Genomic DNA, 20,773 nt, shown 5'->3' with positions numbered 1-20,773 from the left:
ACACACTTGTCAGGTACGGTAAACAAGAAGATAATACGTTATTACTACTGATGAATAGGTACCTACTCACTAATGATAGTGACAATGAGTAATGCCACACTAAGACGATGAAATTTCAAAAACTCACTGACGATGTAAAATTGAGCGAAGAGTTTATGTTATTTATTATCGTATTTTTCAAAACATTTATACACATCAAAAATCATTAGATAAAATTTATTTTTAAAAACTTCAATTTTATTTATATGCGATTAAACGCCATAGAAATTATTTTTTTAAATTATCCAATTATTAATTATTTTGGACATGACAACAATATTATGCGCGATGGTTTTAGGCTCTGCGATAGGAGCCTACCATTGTCATACAATTCAATAGGCTGGCTGGGGTTATGTGACGTAAAATCCATATGAAAAAAAATTCACAATTACTTGAGAGATAATCGACATTTATTTACGTCAAGACAGATGGCGCGCTATGGTATATTATATTTTTAAATCTTTGCAGATTGTTTTGTATTCTGTGTACTACATTCCTATGTATACGACATCTGTCGTTGGCAAATTAAATTATTTTTATAGAATACAAAATAATCAAATTATAAATATGTCAATATGCAATTAAAAAATATTTGTCTTAATAAGGTAGTCTTTAAATAATCGCCTAGAATGGCGTCTTCGCCACTGTTAGCCATTTATTTTTATTAACCAAGAAATACATACAAAATAATTATGAAATAAATTTCTACACGCGAATTATCGCTAATTAATTACATCAATCATCATATCACACTAAATTGTATCGTACAAAAATATATTTTTAAATGTTAATATTATTAATGTAAAATAGCGCCGCAGGCGAATTTTCTTTCTATTATAGAAACTTTGTGATGAGTGTTTCGCGCCACGCTGCCTAGGCTGAGCCGAGGTCATGGTTGTGGCACACAAATGAAGATTTTAAGCTTGAAAGAACCTAAAGGGATCGTGCCGTTTTGCAATTTTGGATGGGACATGCGGAAAGTTTTTGAAGGAATCAACGTCAGCCCTGATGCTAACGATGATGTCTATGACTATTTGTATATGTCAATTGAAAAAAAATGGTACTGGATTGTTATGTAAACTTTATTTTAATGTTAGTATATTATGTTGTGGTTTATATACGTAACAATGTCAGTGAATTTATGTCGAAACAAGAACTTCATAACTCTGCTCGCTGAGCTCTTTTCCGTCGAATGGGAAGTAACAGCAGCCGTGACTTCTTTGGACCTGAAATTAATAGAAAAAATAGCACACATTATACATATTATTACAATTTGTTTATCGCAAAGCCCACAGAAGGCGTCTGTTTTGCAAACGCGCGACCACACAAGAACCTATCTACTAATACCGGGAAGAAGAACTCACATGTATCTTGGTAGATATCCTTGATCCAGCATCACTTCAGGTTGTCGGGGAAATGTGTGACATCATGGGAGACAGGATCAGTTATAACACGAAAATTTTTAATTTGACAGTTCCTCCGCGCGGAGAAATTTAATTACACTAAATTATACAAACATGGATTGTATTACATTAGGATAAACCTTGATAATTTTAAAATAGAAGTTACATCGAAGATCTTTAGATTAGACATGTTATTATTGCGGGTCCATTGTCGCGGCACTATTAATTTATTCGGCGCCGGCACTGGGACGAATTGATTTATTTGGGCACATTTTTAATTAGATACCTTGTGGTAGTCACTTTTGATTAAATTTTACGAGCACCTGTTATGTATTACAATGTTTATTACGATCTTGCGTAATAGGCGTCACAAGGCAAGATATCTGATTTATTAAATGGGCACTTATATTTTTAACTTTGTATATGAATAAATGCGGCAAGTTACTTTTGAAAGGCCGGTAACGGCACGCGATGCGGTACAGCGTCACATCCCAAAGATCTTTTTTCAACTGCCAGTACTGCCACCAAAAACTATATTTTACAGGGGATCCCTTTCCCTTGCAGGGTAAGGGGAAGTTACTTGAAAAAACTCTCCGAAATATTACGGTTAATTTTTGCCGTCTCCCGGCGAGTTATCATTTCCTAGAAACGGTGCTCAGGTATCTGCCCTGACTGAATGACGGTCGCCCAGCGACGCGTCCCTTTGCTAAATATTTACTTAGGTTTATCAGGGGTTCTAAACATTCTTCAGGGGATTGGATGTTTTTGTTGTTAGATTGTTGATTTGGAATTTGGAACTTTTCTCGCGCTAGGATTTTTTGTTTGATGACACTACTTATAATATTATTACGCAGATACGCCTGATTCAGCAATACTGGGTACGGACGGTCCATTTCATAGCCTAGTACAGTGGTTGTGAACCTAAGGCGCTCGTGCCACTAGTGTCACGCGAGATGATTTTGGATGTGTTTCGCACTTTATTATGGATTGAGAATTATCATGCCTGAGGATTTATATAAAAATAAAAGAACTCTTCTCATTGGAATTTAAATATACGCACAATTATTTATTAAATTATTATTTACTTTTGCATATTTAAATTATCACCAAGTATTAAATAATAATATTAAATATATATTTTAAAAGTACCTATAATTCATGAACGTTTATTTATTTTCGAATTTCATTCGACTGCGTGGCGCCCAGTTGTCCCGGCGCCGAATCGTCCTTGACCCTGAATTGTACCGTGTCCAGAAACGTGTACGTATGCAGTTCGCCTTATCACACTTCACCGTGAAATGTTGTATCGGAAATATATGTACCTCTTTGGGTCGTATAGTACTGACATAAAATTCATGTCTAAATAAAACACGGTTCTTGTCGGTTTACATTGTACAGGAAGCCAAGCAAACTTTTTTTTTGAAAAACCGATATACTCACTGGATTATTTGTTAGGTTAGGTTAAGTTTTCATTTCATTGAATTCATGATTTTTTTTAAAATGAACTATGCAAATTGAATTAATGTTCATATTGAATCTACTAAAATTGGAGACCGTAGAGTTTACGGTCATTTCTTTCCGATAAGAAAGCTCACGGAGAAATATTTTACGTACAACTCACATGTAACCGAATTTCACACCCTAGGCCTTAGACAGCAGCGTATGTGATCTAAAATAGGGTTCTTAATCTTTTCCACGCGACGGAACACCTGTTGTACAGTAATTAATTGTCCATTCGATATAATTAGCATGTTATTTAAATGCTGTAATTAAAAAGTGATTAAATGCTCCGCGGTCAACAAGTTAAGAAGAAAGAATGGTTACCTTTCCTGGAGTGACGGCACCCATATAGTTGACACGTCCTAGATATAGAATTTCACCATCGGCAGTCTGGCCAAATTCGACGGCTCCATTAGGAATGCTGCCTCCGCTAGCCCATTGCCAGGAATAAATGGGAACGCACAAGACCTGTGAAGTAAAATATACCATAAAGATCTTGAAGCATTCTTGTGGTGTAGCACAGCCTACTCTATGTGAAAATTAATTTTTCAAATGTATGACGTACTTTATTTCAGTTTCATTCATTATAAGCCATTCTATTTTCAGAAAACATACATTGCTAATAAAAATACGAATTATAAAATGTTATTACAAATCGATATTTCCAGCTGTCTTGACATAGGGAATGGTTTGATTTTGATATATAAGTTACATGATAGATGATACACTAACATTAACACACATTCCACAAACGTAAGGCAAAGCTTAATGCTACATAAGACATTTTTTGGAAATCGATATTACCACAAGTTTTTGTATGAAGGAATAGTCTGACTTTCACAGCTGATGAATAACAGGAATGTATATTACCACGTTTTTATTAGCTCGTATTCTTGTTTGTCCAGTACATTTTTTTCTTGTTTGTCCAAGATTTGGACGATTGAAGATTTTTAACTAACTTCCCGACTAGCTAGACATTTGAAACTTTTAGAATACCTATATCAGAACACGACGACAATGCATTCTTTTAATACTTTTAGCCATTTTTTAGCTGAATTGCATTCATTTTCAGTTAATTCTGTTTTGTATGGAAAGTTATTATTGTTGGTTGCTAAGAAATTATTAATATATGCGTGCGTTACTATGGAAATCAATATGAAATGTCAAAATGTCATTTCAGTATTCTATAATATTTATTCAGTATTTATATCAAGTACTTACAATAAAAAGTTTTTCTTAATACATAGAATTGTCAAGTTTATATGATTCAACCAATGACATTCATTATTAATGGACGACACACTCAATACAGTAGCTAGCAAGTAAATTCGCGCATTCGCATGTATAGGTAGACGTCACGCAATTTCCATTATGCGATATCACGCATCGGGAATTTATAGCAATATGACCTTTATTGTAATGGCGTTAGAGCAGTGTTTCTAATGTCAATGTTCATTTGAGCGAACCCGTTCGAACCGAACCATTCGGCAGACCGAACAAAAAGCATCAGGAATTTATAGCAATATCACCTTTATTGTAATGGCGTTAGAACAGATTATGCCATTCGGCAGACCCGACAATAAAGTGAGTGTCATTTTCTTTTCCAGATGATTCGTCCATATTAATGTCATTGGATTCAACAGAAAATTTAAAAACGTGGTTTACCTATAAAAAGTTCTTTTTATCTTGTAAATGACTTGTAAATGAGTGTAAATGTTGTGTTTTATTTATAAATAGCATTGCTAGGTAATATATTTGATATACGTTTTTTTATAATTCAATTTAAAACGAGAAAAGGCTTATAATTATGTGGTTTGCAAATCAATATGTCAAACAATCTGGGATCTGATTTTGACAGCTGAACAGTGGGACCACATACTTGAAAAATATGCTTGTGCAAAAAGATATGCTCAGGCTTTGTATCTAAAGATGGCGCTGGGTGTAGGAATGTAATCCAAGAGCTACATATTTCACTATTCAACGGCTAGAATCGCAGATGCAGGCTTTAGTGGGTAACAATAATGGGTAACAATAAAAACAACAATGGAATAAATCTGTTTAAAATATCTGTTTTGTTTGACAATAATTCCCAAATAATTTATCATCCATAGAATACTTCTAATAAATAAAAGTCATATTTTAAAATTATGTTTCGGTATTACTAGATAGTGCCATAGATTTTCACACAAAAATATTAACGGCAATTGTGAACTATTACTATATTCCACCCCAATCATAGTTCACTAAAAAGCGCCGACATATATTATTAAATGAATATTATGATTATTTGAATAGTTCACCTCGAATTGGTCCTTAATAATTTCTTCACCGTTATAAGAGACGTAGGCCACCTGCTTACAAGGAATAACCTTGGCTGGAATATTGTCTCCTTGATGGTATGCGCGACCGGCATAGATGGGGCTTCCATCTTGATCTTGACCGACTTGGAATGCTCCAGGAACATTGCAGTTCGAGGAGGTGGCTCCTACAAAATGGTGCTGGCCTAGAAGTAGACAATGATTTTATGATATTTATTGGTTCATACTCCGTCTAGGTGGCATATTCATATCAATGGGCCGCATATTTAGGTTTCAAGATAGAGGTGCACACAGGAGGAAGAGACACGTCATGTTAATACTTATTTAGGCAGATGGAATATCGCATAGTTAGGTGGAACTCAGTACAAATTTATAAGACGGTTTTGTGTAGCTTATTGTTCTCAAAAATAATGGTTTAAACTAAAAGATTATAATATACTTACAATAAAATTTAATTAAAATAACTGATAATACTGACTATTTATATCGGCCAATGGGTAGCTATATAAAGCAAAATCTATCGGATAACAAATAATATTATGTTGGTTAATAACAATAGACCGTCATATCAATAGACCGTCTTAAATATTAAATTCACCTCTACCATGGTGATATTATTAAAGTATTTTAATATTGCCATACGACATGTCTAAAGTCCCCATTTTGTGCGCGCGCCTGCTTCAAGAATGAAGACACAATCATTTTCATATTATATTGTGAACAGTATTGTACTAAGAGTTGGATATTTCCCGAGAAAATCTCAATCTCGAGATTCGGGATGAAATTTTGAATTCTCGAGATTCGGGAGGAAATTTTGAATTCTCGAGATTCGGGATTTCCAGAAAAGAATTCTCGAGATATCGGGAGATTTTAAAAAACCCTGTAAAAATCGTAAAATCAGTGTAAGACAGGCAAATTAAAAAAAAATATGATTTTTTTTAATGTAAAAAAAAATAGATGTAGGAAAACAAAAATAATTCAAAACATTACTTATTAAAATAGAATTTCAAAAAACACAGATTGTCAATCGCTGCGTCTGACAATCGCGTACGCTTTGAGACACAAAATTCCCTGATGCTGCAAAAATTGCGCTCATTTTGAGTCGACGTTGGCTTAATAATTGTGTTAAATGCCCCGATCAGTCTCAATTTCAATTCTCGAGATTCGGGATGGAAAATCTCGAAAATTTCTCGAGAATTCCCGTCGGGAAATTCCCAAAACCCAACTCTAATTATACTGACACACTAGCAGATTTTTGGAGATCGATTCTTTTTTTGGAGGTTGAAAATGAATTTTCATTGATGATTCCGCAACACAAAATCAATCTAAATTTATTTATTGGTTACGGTTCTTACAATACTTGATTGACTATTATTTCTTTCAACAAGATTAAGATTATTCCTAAGGACGGTAGGTATCGTATCTGTTACTATCAGTAAGGGCACAATACCGACGATGAATATTGATATAAACAAAAAGGATTTAAAGTTTTTATAATTAACTTACATTTCAATGATAAAAGATGAGAAGATGAAAGCATTCAATGAACGCATATTTCATAAGTTTTTGAAGTTATACTTCTTTTGGGGCGTTTGGTAGAAAGTTAAATTGAGAGCTGCGCGCGCACACCGTTACGAAAGTGCGCGACAGTATGAAGTTAGCTGCGAATCAGTCTGTATACAAACGCAAGTCGAATTGTTCCGTATTGTCGGCCATTTGCAATTCCTTACGTAAACAAACGATTAAACATCAGAGTGACAGTTGTAATTTTAAAAATAAAAACAACGAGGAATAATTATATAATTTAGTAATATAAAAGTTAAAGTGTATATAAATAAACCAACGGCGCTACAAAAAGCGGCCCTTTTTATTGAGTGTGTAATTTAACAAGATACTCGTAATTATTAAGAGCTGGTCGAAGAATCTAGGTTATTACAAGTTTTGTTTTTGTTTTGTTACGCCAAAGAAGTATAACCTCTAACGCGCGTACATAAGTAGGTACACACACAGATTTTTTTTAAATTCAAAATTCTTTAAAATTTCTTTGTAAAATAATATATTGGATTTCATATTTTATGTTCTGACCCTAGATTTTTAAGTAGCACAGAATTCGCTCTTAAGACTTATTTATATGTGCGAATAAGAATTTTTAAATTATTAGATACCATTTTATTCATATTAATAGTTAGATACAGTTTTAATATAAACTTAAAATGCGATAATATGTGAAATGACGAACAATGAAACACTATATAGGTAATATATAATTATTCCTCCACCAATAGCCACATTTCATAACATAATGTAACGAGTAATGACACTATTAATTTGTGAATAATTAGTGAAGTGTGTGTTAGGATTAGAGAGTGCAGAATATGATTTCTAGTTTGACTTTTGTGACTTTAATACATAAAAATGAGATAATAATTAATTGTATTGAATAAATAATTAAAAGTAAATATACCAAGCATTTCATTAGAGCCGTATAAAGCGTTAGTATTGCGAATTAAAACCACACATTATTAATGGTTAGTTTTAGAAGTAGTAATATCCCGGATGATCAATAAGCCAATATTAATCAGACTTACTCGTATTCGCTATATATATTTCTTCTTCTTCAGCCTCTAATGAGTCTTCATCACCAGATTCAACAACAGGAGACGTCTCCAATGAAGATGGAAAGCATTCCGTAGGACGAGGAATATAAGGATGTTTATAAATGAATCCTGGCGGAGGAGGTCTACCTCGAGTGTCAATACAAGAAGTTAATTCACAACACCCGTGATAACTCAGAGCTACAGGATCAAATGCGCTGTCTTTTATATTTGGATAACGATTATCGTTGTCATCTGGACCACATGTGTTGTTTGGATGTCCACTTCGAGGATAATACGACCCCGACTGGTCGTGAGCCGGACCAGATATTGTCATAGGGCTCATAAGATTATTTAAAATAATATCGTTTACGTCGAGTGATGGCGGTATTCCAGGGTAGTGATGAAAAGGAGGGTTTGGTGGATTTTCAGAAGAATTAGAATCAGTTGGGGGCAGCGGATGATAACCCTGAGTTGGGTAAGGTGGACCTGGATGAAATTATTTTTTCTTACAATTTTGAATTAATCATTCATGTTAATAATAATTGGTTAAATATTTAATATTAAATTTGATATGCTTGGTATTCTTACTTTTAATTATTTATTAAAATTTTATTGTTGATTTTCAATTAAGTATTATTTTTCACCGGAAAATACCTGCAGACAGTGTTATTACTATTTGTATTTTTAGGGTTGTATGTATAATGTATGTATCGACGAGGGTTTGCAATCCCTGAGACTAAGCAGGCTAGCATCTCGAGATTACTTTTAACAAAAGATAACATCATTAAATTTGATTACAGTGGTTTAGTGGCGCAGCCAGGATTTAATATTGGGGGGGGGCCCAATTTAATTCTCTAATTTCTCGTTTATTGGTCTTTTGTTTATTGCACTCGGTGTACCTACACCATGGCCCCCATATCCTGAAACGGGGCCTCAGGCTATGATATTTGGCGGGCCCCCTACCTGCCGCTAAGATTAAAAGCAGTGTGAAATACTACATTAACGTTTTTTAAATTGTGTTTTAGTTTTAGTTCAAATTAAGGGTAGGTACTTATACAGTGAATAATTGGCGATTTTTAATACATCTACTTTAATAATGGAGCTGTCAAGTATCGACACATAATAATCAGAAAATATATTGCACAATTATATAATCTAAAATGTTCATGGCTATGACTTTTTTTACTATTAAAGGTAATTTATGATGTGTGTTTATCTCACTTATCTGGTCAACCCGACACGCCGGGCCCCCAGGCTAGAGCCCTGTCAGCCTTCCCCAGCCATAACCTACACGGTACCACTCCGGAATTCGGGTAGACACCGAGATTTTTTTGCCGTCTATTTTTTTATTTGTAGGTATAGTTTATTGGCTGTCAATTACAATGCTTAAAATCATTCTCATAATTTTCATGTTTGGGGGGTGCCAGGGCCCCTTGCCCCTCCCCTGGGTGCGCCACTGCAGTGGTTGGTTCATGTTGGCACATCCTGAAGCGGGGCCCCAAGCCAGGATCTTTGTCGGGCCCCCCTACCTATCGCTAGGGTTAAAAGCAGCGTGACGCTCTACAGAAACGCTTTCCAAATGGTGTTCCAGGTAAAATTAAAGGTATTCAGTGTGTTTTTAGCGATTTTTTGTATTTTTCAATAAATCCACTTGAGTTATGAAGTTTTCGAATATCGACACACAATAATCAAAATTTGCATCACACAATCACATATTTTAAAATGTTAATATGTATTCTTCGCAAGCAATATATCGCAGGCGACTTTTTACCATTAGAGCAAACTTGTGATGTGTGTTTATCTCACTTATAAGGTAGTCGCACCACGCGGGGGCCCCCCAGAGCCCGGGCCCCCAGGCTAGACCCCTGTCAGCCCCCCCCCCTTGTGGGGGCCTGGGTTGGTTTGTAGAGCAGATAGTAATGTAGTCTGCAAAATGGACGACGAAAAAACAAAGAAAAGTATCATGTCATCAGTTTTTAGCAGCACGTACATTTATGAGCAACTATTTTCAAGGATGAAGTATCTACATGAATAGTAAAATTATAACACAAATTTCTGACGCGCATATTGAGAATTCATTGTGGATTGCTGCCATTTCCATCGAACCAGATATTGATGAATTTGTATCACAAAAACAAGGTCAAACATCCAACTAGTTTTATATTTCCCTTTTTTTATTCTATAATAAAAAGGTATGTAATGAAATTTTATTACTTATTTCACTCAATGTGGCCCAGGTGAGTTAAAAGACTGGACATCTACGCACTAAATACTTTAGAGTGTGCTAGGTACTAAACGTGAGATTACATAAAATTGTTGCGGCTCTACCTTAAGGGTTCGTAGGGATCATCCCCACATCGTTAGCATGTAAAAAATACACGTATGATATTTTTATCATTGTAATAATATACCTACTTAATTACATGATTTTAATTTATTTTATCCATCTAAACCCGTCGCAATGTTATAGAGATATTTATTGTTATTATGGAAATAAATAAACCAATGATTGTAAATTATATAATCACACAATGATGATTACACTGTATTATAATAATTAATTGAAATAAATACGCCGTGTTTCACGGTGACACCTATGTACAAATTAAGAAAGCTATGGCGTCTATTTTCCGCTAACCGGGGTCACTCAGACTCATCCCGTGCCGCGGTACAAACCTCGTTATATAAATGATGTGAATGTATTGGCGTTAGTATACGCATACTGGGGAGCGAATCAAAGACCCCTAGGTGAGAAAAAACGCTCGCTGTATGTCGTTGTCCAAAACTGACAATGTTAAGTCTATAGTAATTATTATTATTAAGTAAATTATTATTTTTAAGCACGCTTTTAAGATGTGATCAAGTAACGACTAGATAATCATATTATTTATTCTGAAAAATTACTCATTTCGTCATTAATAAAATCATATCATTATAAGTAGATTGGTACCGAATGTATAATATTAGAAAGTAGGTAGGTATATATATTTAATAATTAATGGCTAAACCCTACTACCTAGAAAGTCATCGAGCCGCCACTGTATATTATGAAGATGTCAGTTCCAGAAAGTAAAAATATTTAAACAAAATTTCACTTGGGAATGAAAATACAATTATTAGTACCTAATTGCTGGATTGACAATATTGTCTGGGATTGCTACACCTATAGTCTAACAACATCTTCTTGGCTACGTGTTAAATCTGTGAACTAACAAGCTCCTCCCCTTTTTAATAACAATTCCATTATAAACTAACAAGCTCCTCCCATTTAGTCGATGACAGCGCCTTCCGGTTTTTGCCTAAATCTTCGTGTTGGAGAGTAGTAGGTATTTACATACTTACACTATGTAAGCATTTCCAAGATTATTTATGATTCAGAATTAAATAAATAATGCTTGTTTATAATAACAAGATAGTAAGTGTCTACACCGATATGAGCAATATTATATTTAGTGACTCGGTAAAGTTCCGACCTTATGCAGACTTGAGTGGACTCTACAGAGTGGAGGTTTTTGTTTTTACTAGAAATGGATGTTAGCCACTTGCTCAACCTATTAGCTCCATACTCTGACACTACACACATTGAAAAACAATACGTGTACTTGCCAAACCCAAGATTCGAACCTGGTACCCACAAGCTATAGGCCGACGCTTAAGCCGCGCGGCCATCGTAGGCAATTTTATTCATAATGATAGTTAGGTACAGTTTTAATTTTAACTTAAAATGCGATAATATGTGAAATGACGAACAATGTAACACTATAATAGGTATTATATAATTTTTCCTCAACCAATAGCCACATTTCATAATATATGGTATACAATATATACCTACCTTATAACGCCACTATTAATTTATGAATAGCATACATTAGGATTAGACAGTGCAGAATACGATTTCTAGTTTGACTTTTGTGATTTTAGTTTCCTACTTTAGTACATAAAAATGAATAATTGTATTGAATAAATAATTAAAAGTAAATAGACCAAGCATTTCATTAGAGCCGTATAAAGCGTTAGTATAGCGAATTAAAACCACACATTATTAATGGTTAGTTTTAGAAGTAGTAATATCCCGGATGATCAATAAGCCAATATTAATCAGACTTACTCGTATTCGCTATATATATCTCTTCTTCTTCAGCCTCTAACAAGTCTTAATCACCAGATTCAACAACACGAGTAGTCTCCGATGAAGATGGAAAGCATTCCGTAGGACGAGGAAAATGAGGATGTATATAAATGAACCCTGGCGGAGGAAATCTACGTCGAGTATCAATACAAGAAGTTAATTGACGACGCCCGTGATAACTCAGAGCTACGGGATCAAATGCGCTATTTTTTATATTTGCATAACGATTATCGTTGTCATCTGGATCACATGTGTTGATTGAATGACAACTTCGAGGATAATATGACCCCGATATTGTCATAGGGCTCATAAGATTCTTTAAAACAATGTCGTTTACGTTGATTGAAGGCGGTATTCCAGGGTAGTGATGAAAAGGAGGGTTTGGTGGATTTTCTGACGAATTAGAATCACTTGGGGGCAGCGGATGATAACCCTGAGTTGGGTAAGGTGGACCTGGATGAAATTAGTTTTTCTTACAATTTTGAATTAATCATTCATGTTATGTAATAATAATTTGTTAAATATTTTTTTATTAAATTTGATATGCTTGGTATTTTTACTTTTAATTACTTATTTAAATTTTTAAATAAATAAATACGCCGTGTTTCACGGTGACAACACGTTAATTACAAAATTAATTAAAAAGGCCCGTAAGCATTGTGTTAATATGTATTTATAGTTATTGCATTTATAAAATGCAGTTGTCATATTTTTGTCATCGTTTAACAATTATAAAATAATTTACCTAAACTATAGGAAAGAGAATTTTGTAAATATGGTATTATTTTCAATAGAAATGATCTTAACTAAGGAAATTGTTTCTGCATAGTGTTTTCTGCTAAGGAAATTTTAGTTATGACAAATGTTTCTGCATTCCGCTCCTAGTAGGTATTTACATACTTACACTATGTAAGCATTTCCAAGATTATTTATGATTCAGAATTAAATAAATAATGCTTGTTTATAATAACAAGATAGCAAGTGTCTATACTGATATGAGTAATAATTATTATATTTAGTGACGTCCTAGGCAAAGTGACGCCCTTATGCAGACTTAAAATGCCGACTCATTTCATTTTTAGTAGTTAGGAGCATGGCCCCCACAAGGGGGGACTGACAGGGCTCTAGCCTAGGGGCCCGGCGTGGCGGTTCAACAAGATAAATGAGTTCAATGAACATTCCAAATTTGCTGCAATAGTAAGAAAAAGTCGACTGCGGCGCTATTTTTCTTCAGGGTGTTATGTTCAAAATGAACATAACCAACATTTATACCGTTGGCAACCCCGACGATGATCTATGGTAACGTCGATGGAGCAACGCGATTAATAACAGATGTCGCTGTTGGAATTTCCGGCCGCAACGGAGGTCGCAAGGTGCGAACGCAGCAACGAGGCTTTTTGATTCTGTCTGTCATCCAGTATAGTCGTGCTCTGCTTTGGTTTACCCAACATTTATAATGGACGTCACTTAAAGCAGCACGATTGCAGCCGCAGTGCTTGAGGCCTCTGTGTCGTTCCAAGTTTGGTATTTTAAAACTATTATTATTTGATTCACTTATCTTCCAATGTTTCTTTTAAAACTTAGCTGCTTGCCGTTATTATAGTATTTCCTTAACAACCTTTTAATGTAATATTCTTGTTTTTGCTATAATATAGTTTCGGTCAAGTACATAAATTGCTCTTTCATTTATTATTCCCCCTTTCTTCCTCACTGCTATATAATTATAATCTTTCACGGTATCAAGACCGTGTGGCATCCAGGACTTTAATAAGTACATCTTTAATCATAGATTGCACGTGCCTTCAGCCGTGCAATTCCTTTTTGTATTCTAATTTAATTTTTACAGTTGTCAGTTGCGAGGTTACGGAAGTAATTATTGTTCAGCTTGAAAAGGATGCAAGTAACCCATGGCCTTTGCTTATGTCTCATGCTCAGCTCTTTAACTTTATACTTTATTCCATCCCATCTAGAGAGACTTCATTTCTCTTTTATTTTGTAGTTGTGACGATAAGGATCACAACTACAAAATATTAATATATCAAGGGTTATTGATGTTTTTTAAATATTAGGTTGTGCAATGAAAATTTTGATTGTTTTTATATTGATATGTGTGTGTCGACAACTCCATAATACAAGTAGAAAGATGTATTAAAAATACACAGAATTCACTTAATTTTACCTCGAACACTATGAGGAAAACACTACTGTTGAGTGTCACACTGCCTTTAACCTGAGCAATAGGTAGGGGGGTCACAAAAGATTCTGGCCTGGGGCGCTCGCTTCAGAATGTGGGAGCCATGGTTAGGAGCATATATCTATATCATCCAGTGAGGATTAGAGAATTTCTACGAAATCTATTCTTAAACATCAGTGGTTTTAGATACATGGAGGTCTGAAGGGCTGACTAGTTTGGAGACTCCCTTATGATTAAAAAAAATTGAAATGCCGGTATGTTCTAAAGAGGTGACCTCATCTCTGCTTCATGGAAAATAGTCACTGCTTTCAAATGTTAGCTAGAAGAAACGTTGCATTCTGCAATAATCAATCATACTCAGCTTATTTAATATAAGTTAAGTTACGTATTACATTATATATTTGTCTTTATTTAGTTGTCAGTCAGTCTGTCTGTAACGCAGTACAGCACACACATACACACACACTCTCTCTGCACCAAAGGAGACGAATTGCACTGCATAGAGTTAATGATGGCGCAATCGGGCCCGCGTGGTGGCTGTCTCATGCAACTGTCATTCTGTACGAAACTCACGTAAAATAAACCGGCTTTATCGAAATATATACCTATCAATCTATATTGGTATTCAAATCAACGTGTTATTTAGCTATACATATTGTTACAAAATATTACTTTGCTTATATTATCATTGTCAGCCGGTGGCGAAGGGTGGAGGTAGGCTGTTATAAGCTGAGATCAGTCATAAATAGTGTACACTAAACTTTGTCAATCATACGTACTTCTTTTCATTTAAATAATACTACACTTTACAGACGGTGTTGGTTAGTTCTTAACATTCAATTAAACCCTGCGAAACCAAGCCATACCATATAATTGTCAGAAAATACTCGTATACATAAAAAATATCTAAAATTATGCAATTAAACCATACATAACTTTATATTGATATTTTATAGATAGAATAATATTTGTTTTCTATTATAGCATGGCTTAATGAATTTAGAAAAATGAACCAATATACCAGTAATAGACAGGAGTACGCGATGTAACAGACGTTGCCAAACAGCTGAAATGGAGATGGGCGGGGCACATTGCTCGTCGAAAGGGCGGCCGCAGGACAAATGCCGTCATCCAGTGGTACCTAAGGGGCACGAGGGCACGAAACGGCCACAGGGTCGCCCTAAAAGTCGCTGGATTGACGAACTGGTAAAGTTCGACGGAAATACGTGGCAGCAAACGACACAGTACCGAGAGAGTTGGAGGAAGCTTGGGGAGGTCTTCATCCAGCAGTGGATTGACCCCGGCTGATGATGATGATGATATGAGTAATATGTATTTTTAATCCAACGAAAACAAATAAGTATGGATGAAAAGTGTCCACAATGTTGTCTTATCGCCCAAAGTATAGCACAACTATTATGATTTGGTTTAGGCAGGGCTTAATTGATTTTTGAAAACTAACCAACACCATCTGTAAATTGTAGTTTTAATTCAATCAAAACAAATACGTATGACTCACGAAGTTTAATGTGCACCATTTATGGCGGATCTTAATAGCCTACCTCCACCCTTCGCTACTGTTGTCAGCTTATATTAATATAACTATAATACATCTTTTCGTACATAATTATTCAATATTCTTTTTTTTATTTTTCTTATGTGATTTCTTTCTATTTTATGTTCTTCTTACTTTCTATCTTGTTAGACTTTACTGTATTATAATTTATATACTTATGGAAAATTCGCAGGTTGCAATATCTTCTCTCCAAATTTTTTTATACATATTTATAATCAATGCAACTGTTTGTTTTCATTAAAATAAATAAAATAAAATAAACTTAATAATTCAAGAATGTTGACAGTGATGGCACAGAGATCTAATATTTTTATATATTATATAAGTATTGACTCATTGTCATGATATTCTCATACATTCACATGTGTATTAATTTCATATTTTGATATGTGAGGATATAATCTAATGATAGATAAATTCCAACGGTACCCGAATTTTTTTTATCAAATTTATCACTCAAGCTACGATATGATATCAATAATTAACTATCCAGTAAATGTAATATTTGTGTTGTGTGCATTTCATAATGATAACAACTTTGAAATCGATGATATAATCGTGTCATAATATATTTTTATCATTGATCGATAAAAATGTGATAATATTAAACATACATAATTTGGAAAAAAAAACTTATGAGAAATATAATATTATAACCACTAGAAACAATCTTTTTAAAAAACAGACGACACTAAGCTATGTGTCAGTGGCGAAGGGTGGAGGTAGGTTGTTAAGATCTCCCATAAATAGTGCACATCAAATTAATTTATCGATCATAATATGTATTTATTTTTATTGAAATAAGATTACAATTTACAGATGGTGATGGTTAGTTTTTGTAATTCAATTAAACAGTACGAAACCAAGCCATAATAGATAAGAGTCAAAAAATATTCCTCTATCTATAAAATATCTAAAAGTATGCGATTAAATCACACATCATAACATTGGATATTTTATAGATAAAATATTATTTTTATCTATAGTTTGGTTAGGGCATAATGAATTTAAAAAAATGAATCAATAATAATATGTGTAATATGTATTCTTAATCCAACGAAAACAAATATGTATGAATGAAAAAGTGTGCACAATTTTGTCGTATCACCCAAAATATACTAAAACTATTATGGTTAGGTTTTGACAGGGCTTAATTAATTTTTAAAAACTAACCCACGTATGAATAACAAAGTTTAATGTGCGTTATTTATGGTGGATCTTAACAGCCTACCTCCACCCTACGCTACTGCTATGTGTGTCCTATCTAATCGTGACAAAATTAACTAGCGATTTTTAAAATTCTCTCACTGAAGCGCTTTCTAAATTGCGCTATTGTTTTGACAAATTTTTATCATCAGAAAAAATCTGGTGACTAATGGATGTTTAATAGTTAAAATACGCGTATAGTGGTACCATTCTTAAAGTATTGATAACATAGAGTGATCAATGTGTATCAATTCTCTGTAATAATTGCTTGGAAAAAGGGTACACGATTACGCCAATACGAGTCCGAGTATTTTTTGAACTTCCCATTTTTTTTAAAATACAATTATTGAAATAACTAATCTAGATTTTTGGTTCTGAATATAATAAAGAAGGCTGTTACATTATGTAATCTATTTTATCAACAATCTCTAAACAAGGACTTGAAGCGCCTAGTTTCAAAAGTCCCTAAAACGGTTTTAGGTTGTTCTGAGAAAAATGAGAAAAACGATTTTAGGTGGTTTTGAGAAAAATGAGAAAATCATATCTATTAAATCTGTGAACTTAATGTATTTATTTTTTAATTCGTTACATTCTAAATAATATTTTCGCTTTGCATTTTAGGAGTATTTGAAAAGCACACCCACCCATTTTAGCGGGTTTTGAAATTTACCCTAATTTTTGATCATACGTATTAACGGTTTTTGGCGTTTTATAAAGTTCAATCTTTGGCCATAATATAAGTAACAAAAACATCAATCTAAATACATATCTAACTCAAAAAATTTCAAAAATTGTTTTAGGGGCTTTTGAAACTAGGCGCTTCACTTGTGTACTAGATTTTTTTTTGTGTGAAAATCATTTAGCAATGGAATCCGAAATGGTTAAGTACCTATTTCATTTTTTTTAAACATTAATATTTTCATTCAACAAACATAATTTGAATACACCTCCGAGTAATATATGGGTTACGACTAAAGAGAAAAAATATGAAAAAATAGACAGCATGTAGGATTCGCGCCCACGTGTACCTATGCTAAACGTATTTAATCACAAATGCGATAAAAATTTAATAATGTTTTTAAAATTCTCTCTAAATTGCGTTATTCAAATGTTGCGTTGCATAAATGTTTTAAAAAAAAGAATGTTACATTTTTAAATATTGTGAATTCGATGAATAAAAAAATAGTTTATTAATATATTCATAATCCAATTGAAACTGGTCATAAACTGATAATAAAATTTGTGAAAATATTACTTAGAATGAAAAATAATAATATAACTTTCTTCATTACAATGTCTTTCCACCGAGAAATAACAGTATAAAAATGTCTTATTTGGGTAATGTTTGTAAATTTTCTTCGGCAACGGTATTGAAGATTTAGGGATATAAAATAATCAATGGCATACATAATATCGAAAGTGTTTAGGAAAAAGGACGTAACCCTCGATTTTTCGAAATGTGCTTATTAGAATTAATACACATAAAATACAATGTATACAACTAAATGCACGTTCTATAAAAAGGAAGTAAGCCGCAAATGTCGAATTATTATCTAAATTCAGGTTTTAATTTATTAATTAAGTTTTAATTTAAGGAAAAAAGCATTTAACCTCAATTTTAATCATATTTCTGTAATGACTTCTTTAATTATTATTAGATCGAAAATATATTACACCAAATCATCAATCATCATGCACCCAATGTCTGTGGCTATTTAAAAAAAATATTAAACTAAAATCATTCAAAAAACGTTTTTTGCCCCTCCTGTAAAATTTGTTCTGTGAGGGTTACGCCCTTTTTCCTAAACATGGTCGATATCTAATATTAAAACTTGATTTAGTTTGATTGATTCCTTTGACATGATTATTATTGAAGATGCTATTAATAATTTAATAATGATGTTCTTACGAAAAAAACAGGAATTATAATTATTAAGTGTATATACTTATTTATTATTTTTATAAAATATTATATAAATAAATGAAAATAGCATTTTCAACTTACTGCTCATGTTGCTGTTGCCTGTTGGAGAACAATCTACTATTAGTTATGTTGGTAGCTACGTATAGAGCTTAAAATATATCACTTCATATCTCCTTATCTTATCACTGTTATCGGAAAACTGTTTATCACAATGCCACACACTACAAGTCACCTTTTTTGATTCGAACAAAAAAAAACTTTCTTATAATATATTATATACGTAGGTATAGGTACATCATTTTACAGTGGCACTATGGGTACGGCAAATGCGGCTTGCAGTTGTAGTGGTATTGTTTGCTAGCATTGAATCAGGCATTGTCGCAAGCAATTCAATACACGCGCGAATCGCCTATGGTGCCACTGTAGAATGTTATACCTACTCATGTATTTATTAAAATTGTTCTTCCAGCTGTATAAATAATACACAATATATTATTCTTACCAGTGACGTCCCGTGAGGGTGGGCAGATTGAACATCGCTGGGGGGTGGCAAATCGGAGAGAATCATTTAGTATATTATATGGAAATAGGTACATAAACTGAGTAATAACGAAAATATCTTTCCATTAAAAAAATTAGCTCACTAGTTGGAAACAAAGTGTATTAATTATTAACATAAAAGGTTTAATATGACTGTAATTTTTTTGTCGTGTTCCGCGACGTCTAGTTTACTTCCGTTGCTCTTCGACGTCCTTGGTAACCAGGAATGACACGTGCAGATCGACGAATAATTACAGTCCGATTTATTAAGGCTATACCTCGGTTGAGGCACGGTCTAAAAAGAACGTGGATTGCGGGTCGCGGGTGCAAATGACGCATGCCGACCGAAATATAATTTGTCATATAAATCCAACATGCGTCCATTTAATGTTCTGTTTATTGTTCTATTAGTAACAATAATAATATATTCATTGACATGTTTTCTTTTTCAAGTAAATGGGTAACGTTTTTAGTCATCTTTACACGAATTAAGAATTAATACCCCCGTTGCCATCACGAAACGAATTGACGTGTTCCCAGCTCGACGTTCTCTCTCCTAATGCCAGCGAGTCCAATATTCCGTCGCGCCTATAGTTGAAAATTATTTGCCGTTTCACTGATGTATCGTCTTAACAGCACACGGAAGTTGCGTTGGCCGTCAAAACTAAAGATGCACCCCCTTCTTACAGAGTGTCCCACATGCTCCTGGTCCATGATTTTAGTCTACATCAAAGCATCGCGCCTTCATCGATTATCGGCTTAATAATGCGTAAACCTTTGCGATCTCAGGCTAAAAATATTGACATGACGTATGAAGCTACTGTATTTCCAACGTCAAAAAATCCCCACTTTTGGGGAAAAATAATTTTGTATGTTTTAGTGGTGAATATTTTGTTATTAATGTACTATCCATACAACATATTTCTTAGGTATTGAAGTCATGAAAGGACGATAAAAAATACTGTAAAAAAATGGGCCTGCATTTTGGTGCCGCCTAGGACTTTGTCTAGGGAAGTCACTGATTCTTGTTCATTTTTCTGCGGAAACTGCAATTAAAACTAAAATGTAAAAATAATTATGAAAAATGAGTCCACTATATTATTATAAGCATCGATTTTGAATAAAAATGGTTTCAAGTTATTACCTACACGTTTATTGTTTTAGTCAATGTTTTTTTTCAAATAAATATAAAATAATAAATATTTTTATTGTATTAGATTAAATTTTAATGATTAACATAACCATAGATTAATAACATAGTAGTAAGTAATAAAACGATGGGATCCTTTTTAACGTAGTCAAATGTCATAACATTTTTAAAACTGTAAGTTTATTTTTATCTTT

The 20,773-nt window shown here is 33.5% G+C and overlaps 1 protein-coding gene across 2 annotated transcripts; it reads right to left on the bottom strand.

Annotated features, from left to right (window-relative positions):
• Positions 1 to 1,100: 1,100 nt before the first annotated feature.
• Positions 1,101 to 19,107, bottom strand: LOC147073431 (pfs47 receptor-like). 2 transcript variants are annotated; one of them, XM_085945543.1, is made up of 4 exons: positions 18,971 to 19,107; positions 5,243 to 5,445; positions 3,267 to 3,410; positions 1,101 to 1,265 (listed from the first exon to the last, which is right to left on the bottom strand). In XM_085945543.1, exons 1-4 carry the CDS (start codon positions 18,975 to 18,977, stop codon positions 1,179 to 1,181), a joined length of 441 nt encoding a protein of 146 aa, XP_085801669.1. In that variant the 5' UTR covers positions 18,978 to 19,107; the 3' UTR covers positions 1,101 to 1,178. The 2 variants fall into 2 exon arrangements, with proteins under 2 accessions (XP_085801669.1, XP_085801668.1); XM_085945542.1 differs by lacking the exon at positions 18,971 to 19,107 and adding an exon at positions 7,849 to 9,300.
• Positions 19,108 to 20,773: the final 1,666 nt, after the last annotated feature.

This window comes from Rhyacophila brunnea, unplaced genomic scaffold (genome assembly GCF_057557595.1).
Source record: "Rhyacophila brunnea isolate RB1 unplaced genomic scaffold, BYU_Rbru_1.0 scaffold_18, whole genome shotgun sequence".
NCBI lineage: Eukaryota > Metazoa > Arthropoda > Insecta > Trichoptera > Rhyacophilidae > Rhyacophila > Rhyacophila brunnea.
This window is presented reverse-complemented; position numbering and strand designations above follow the sequence as displayed.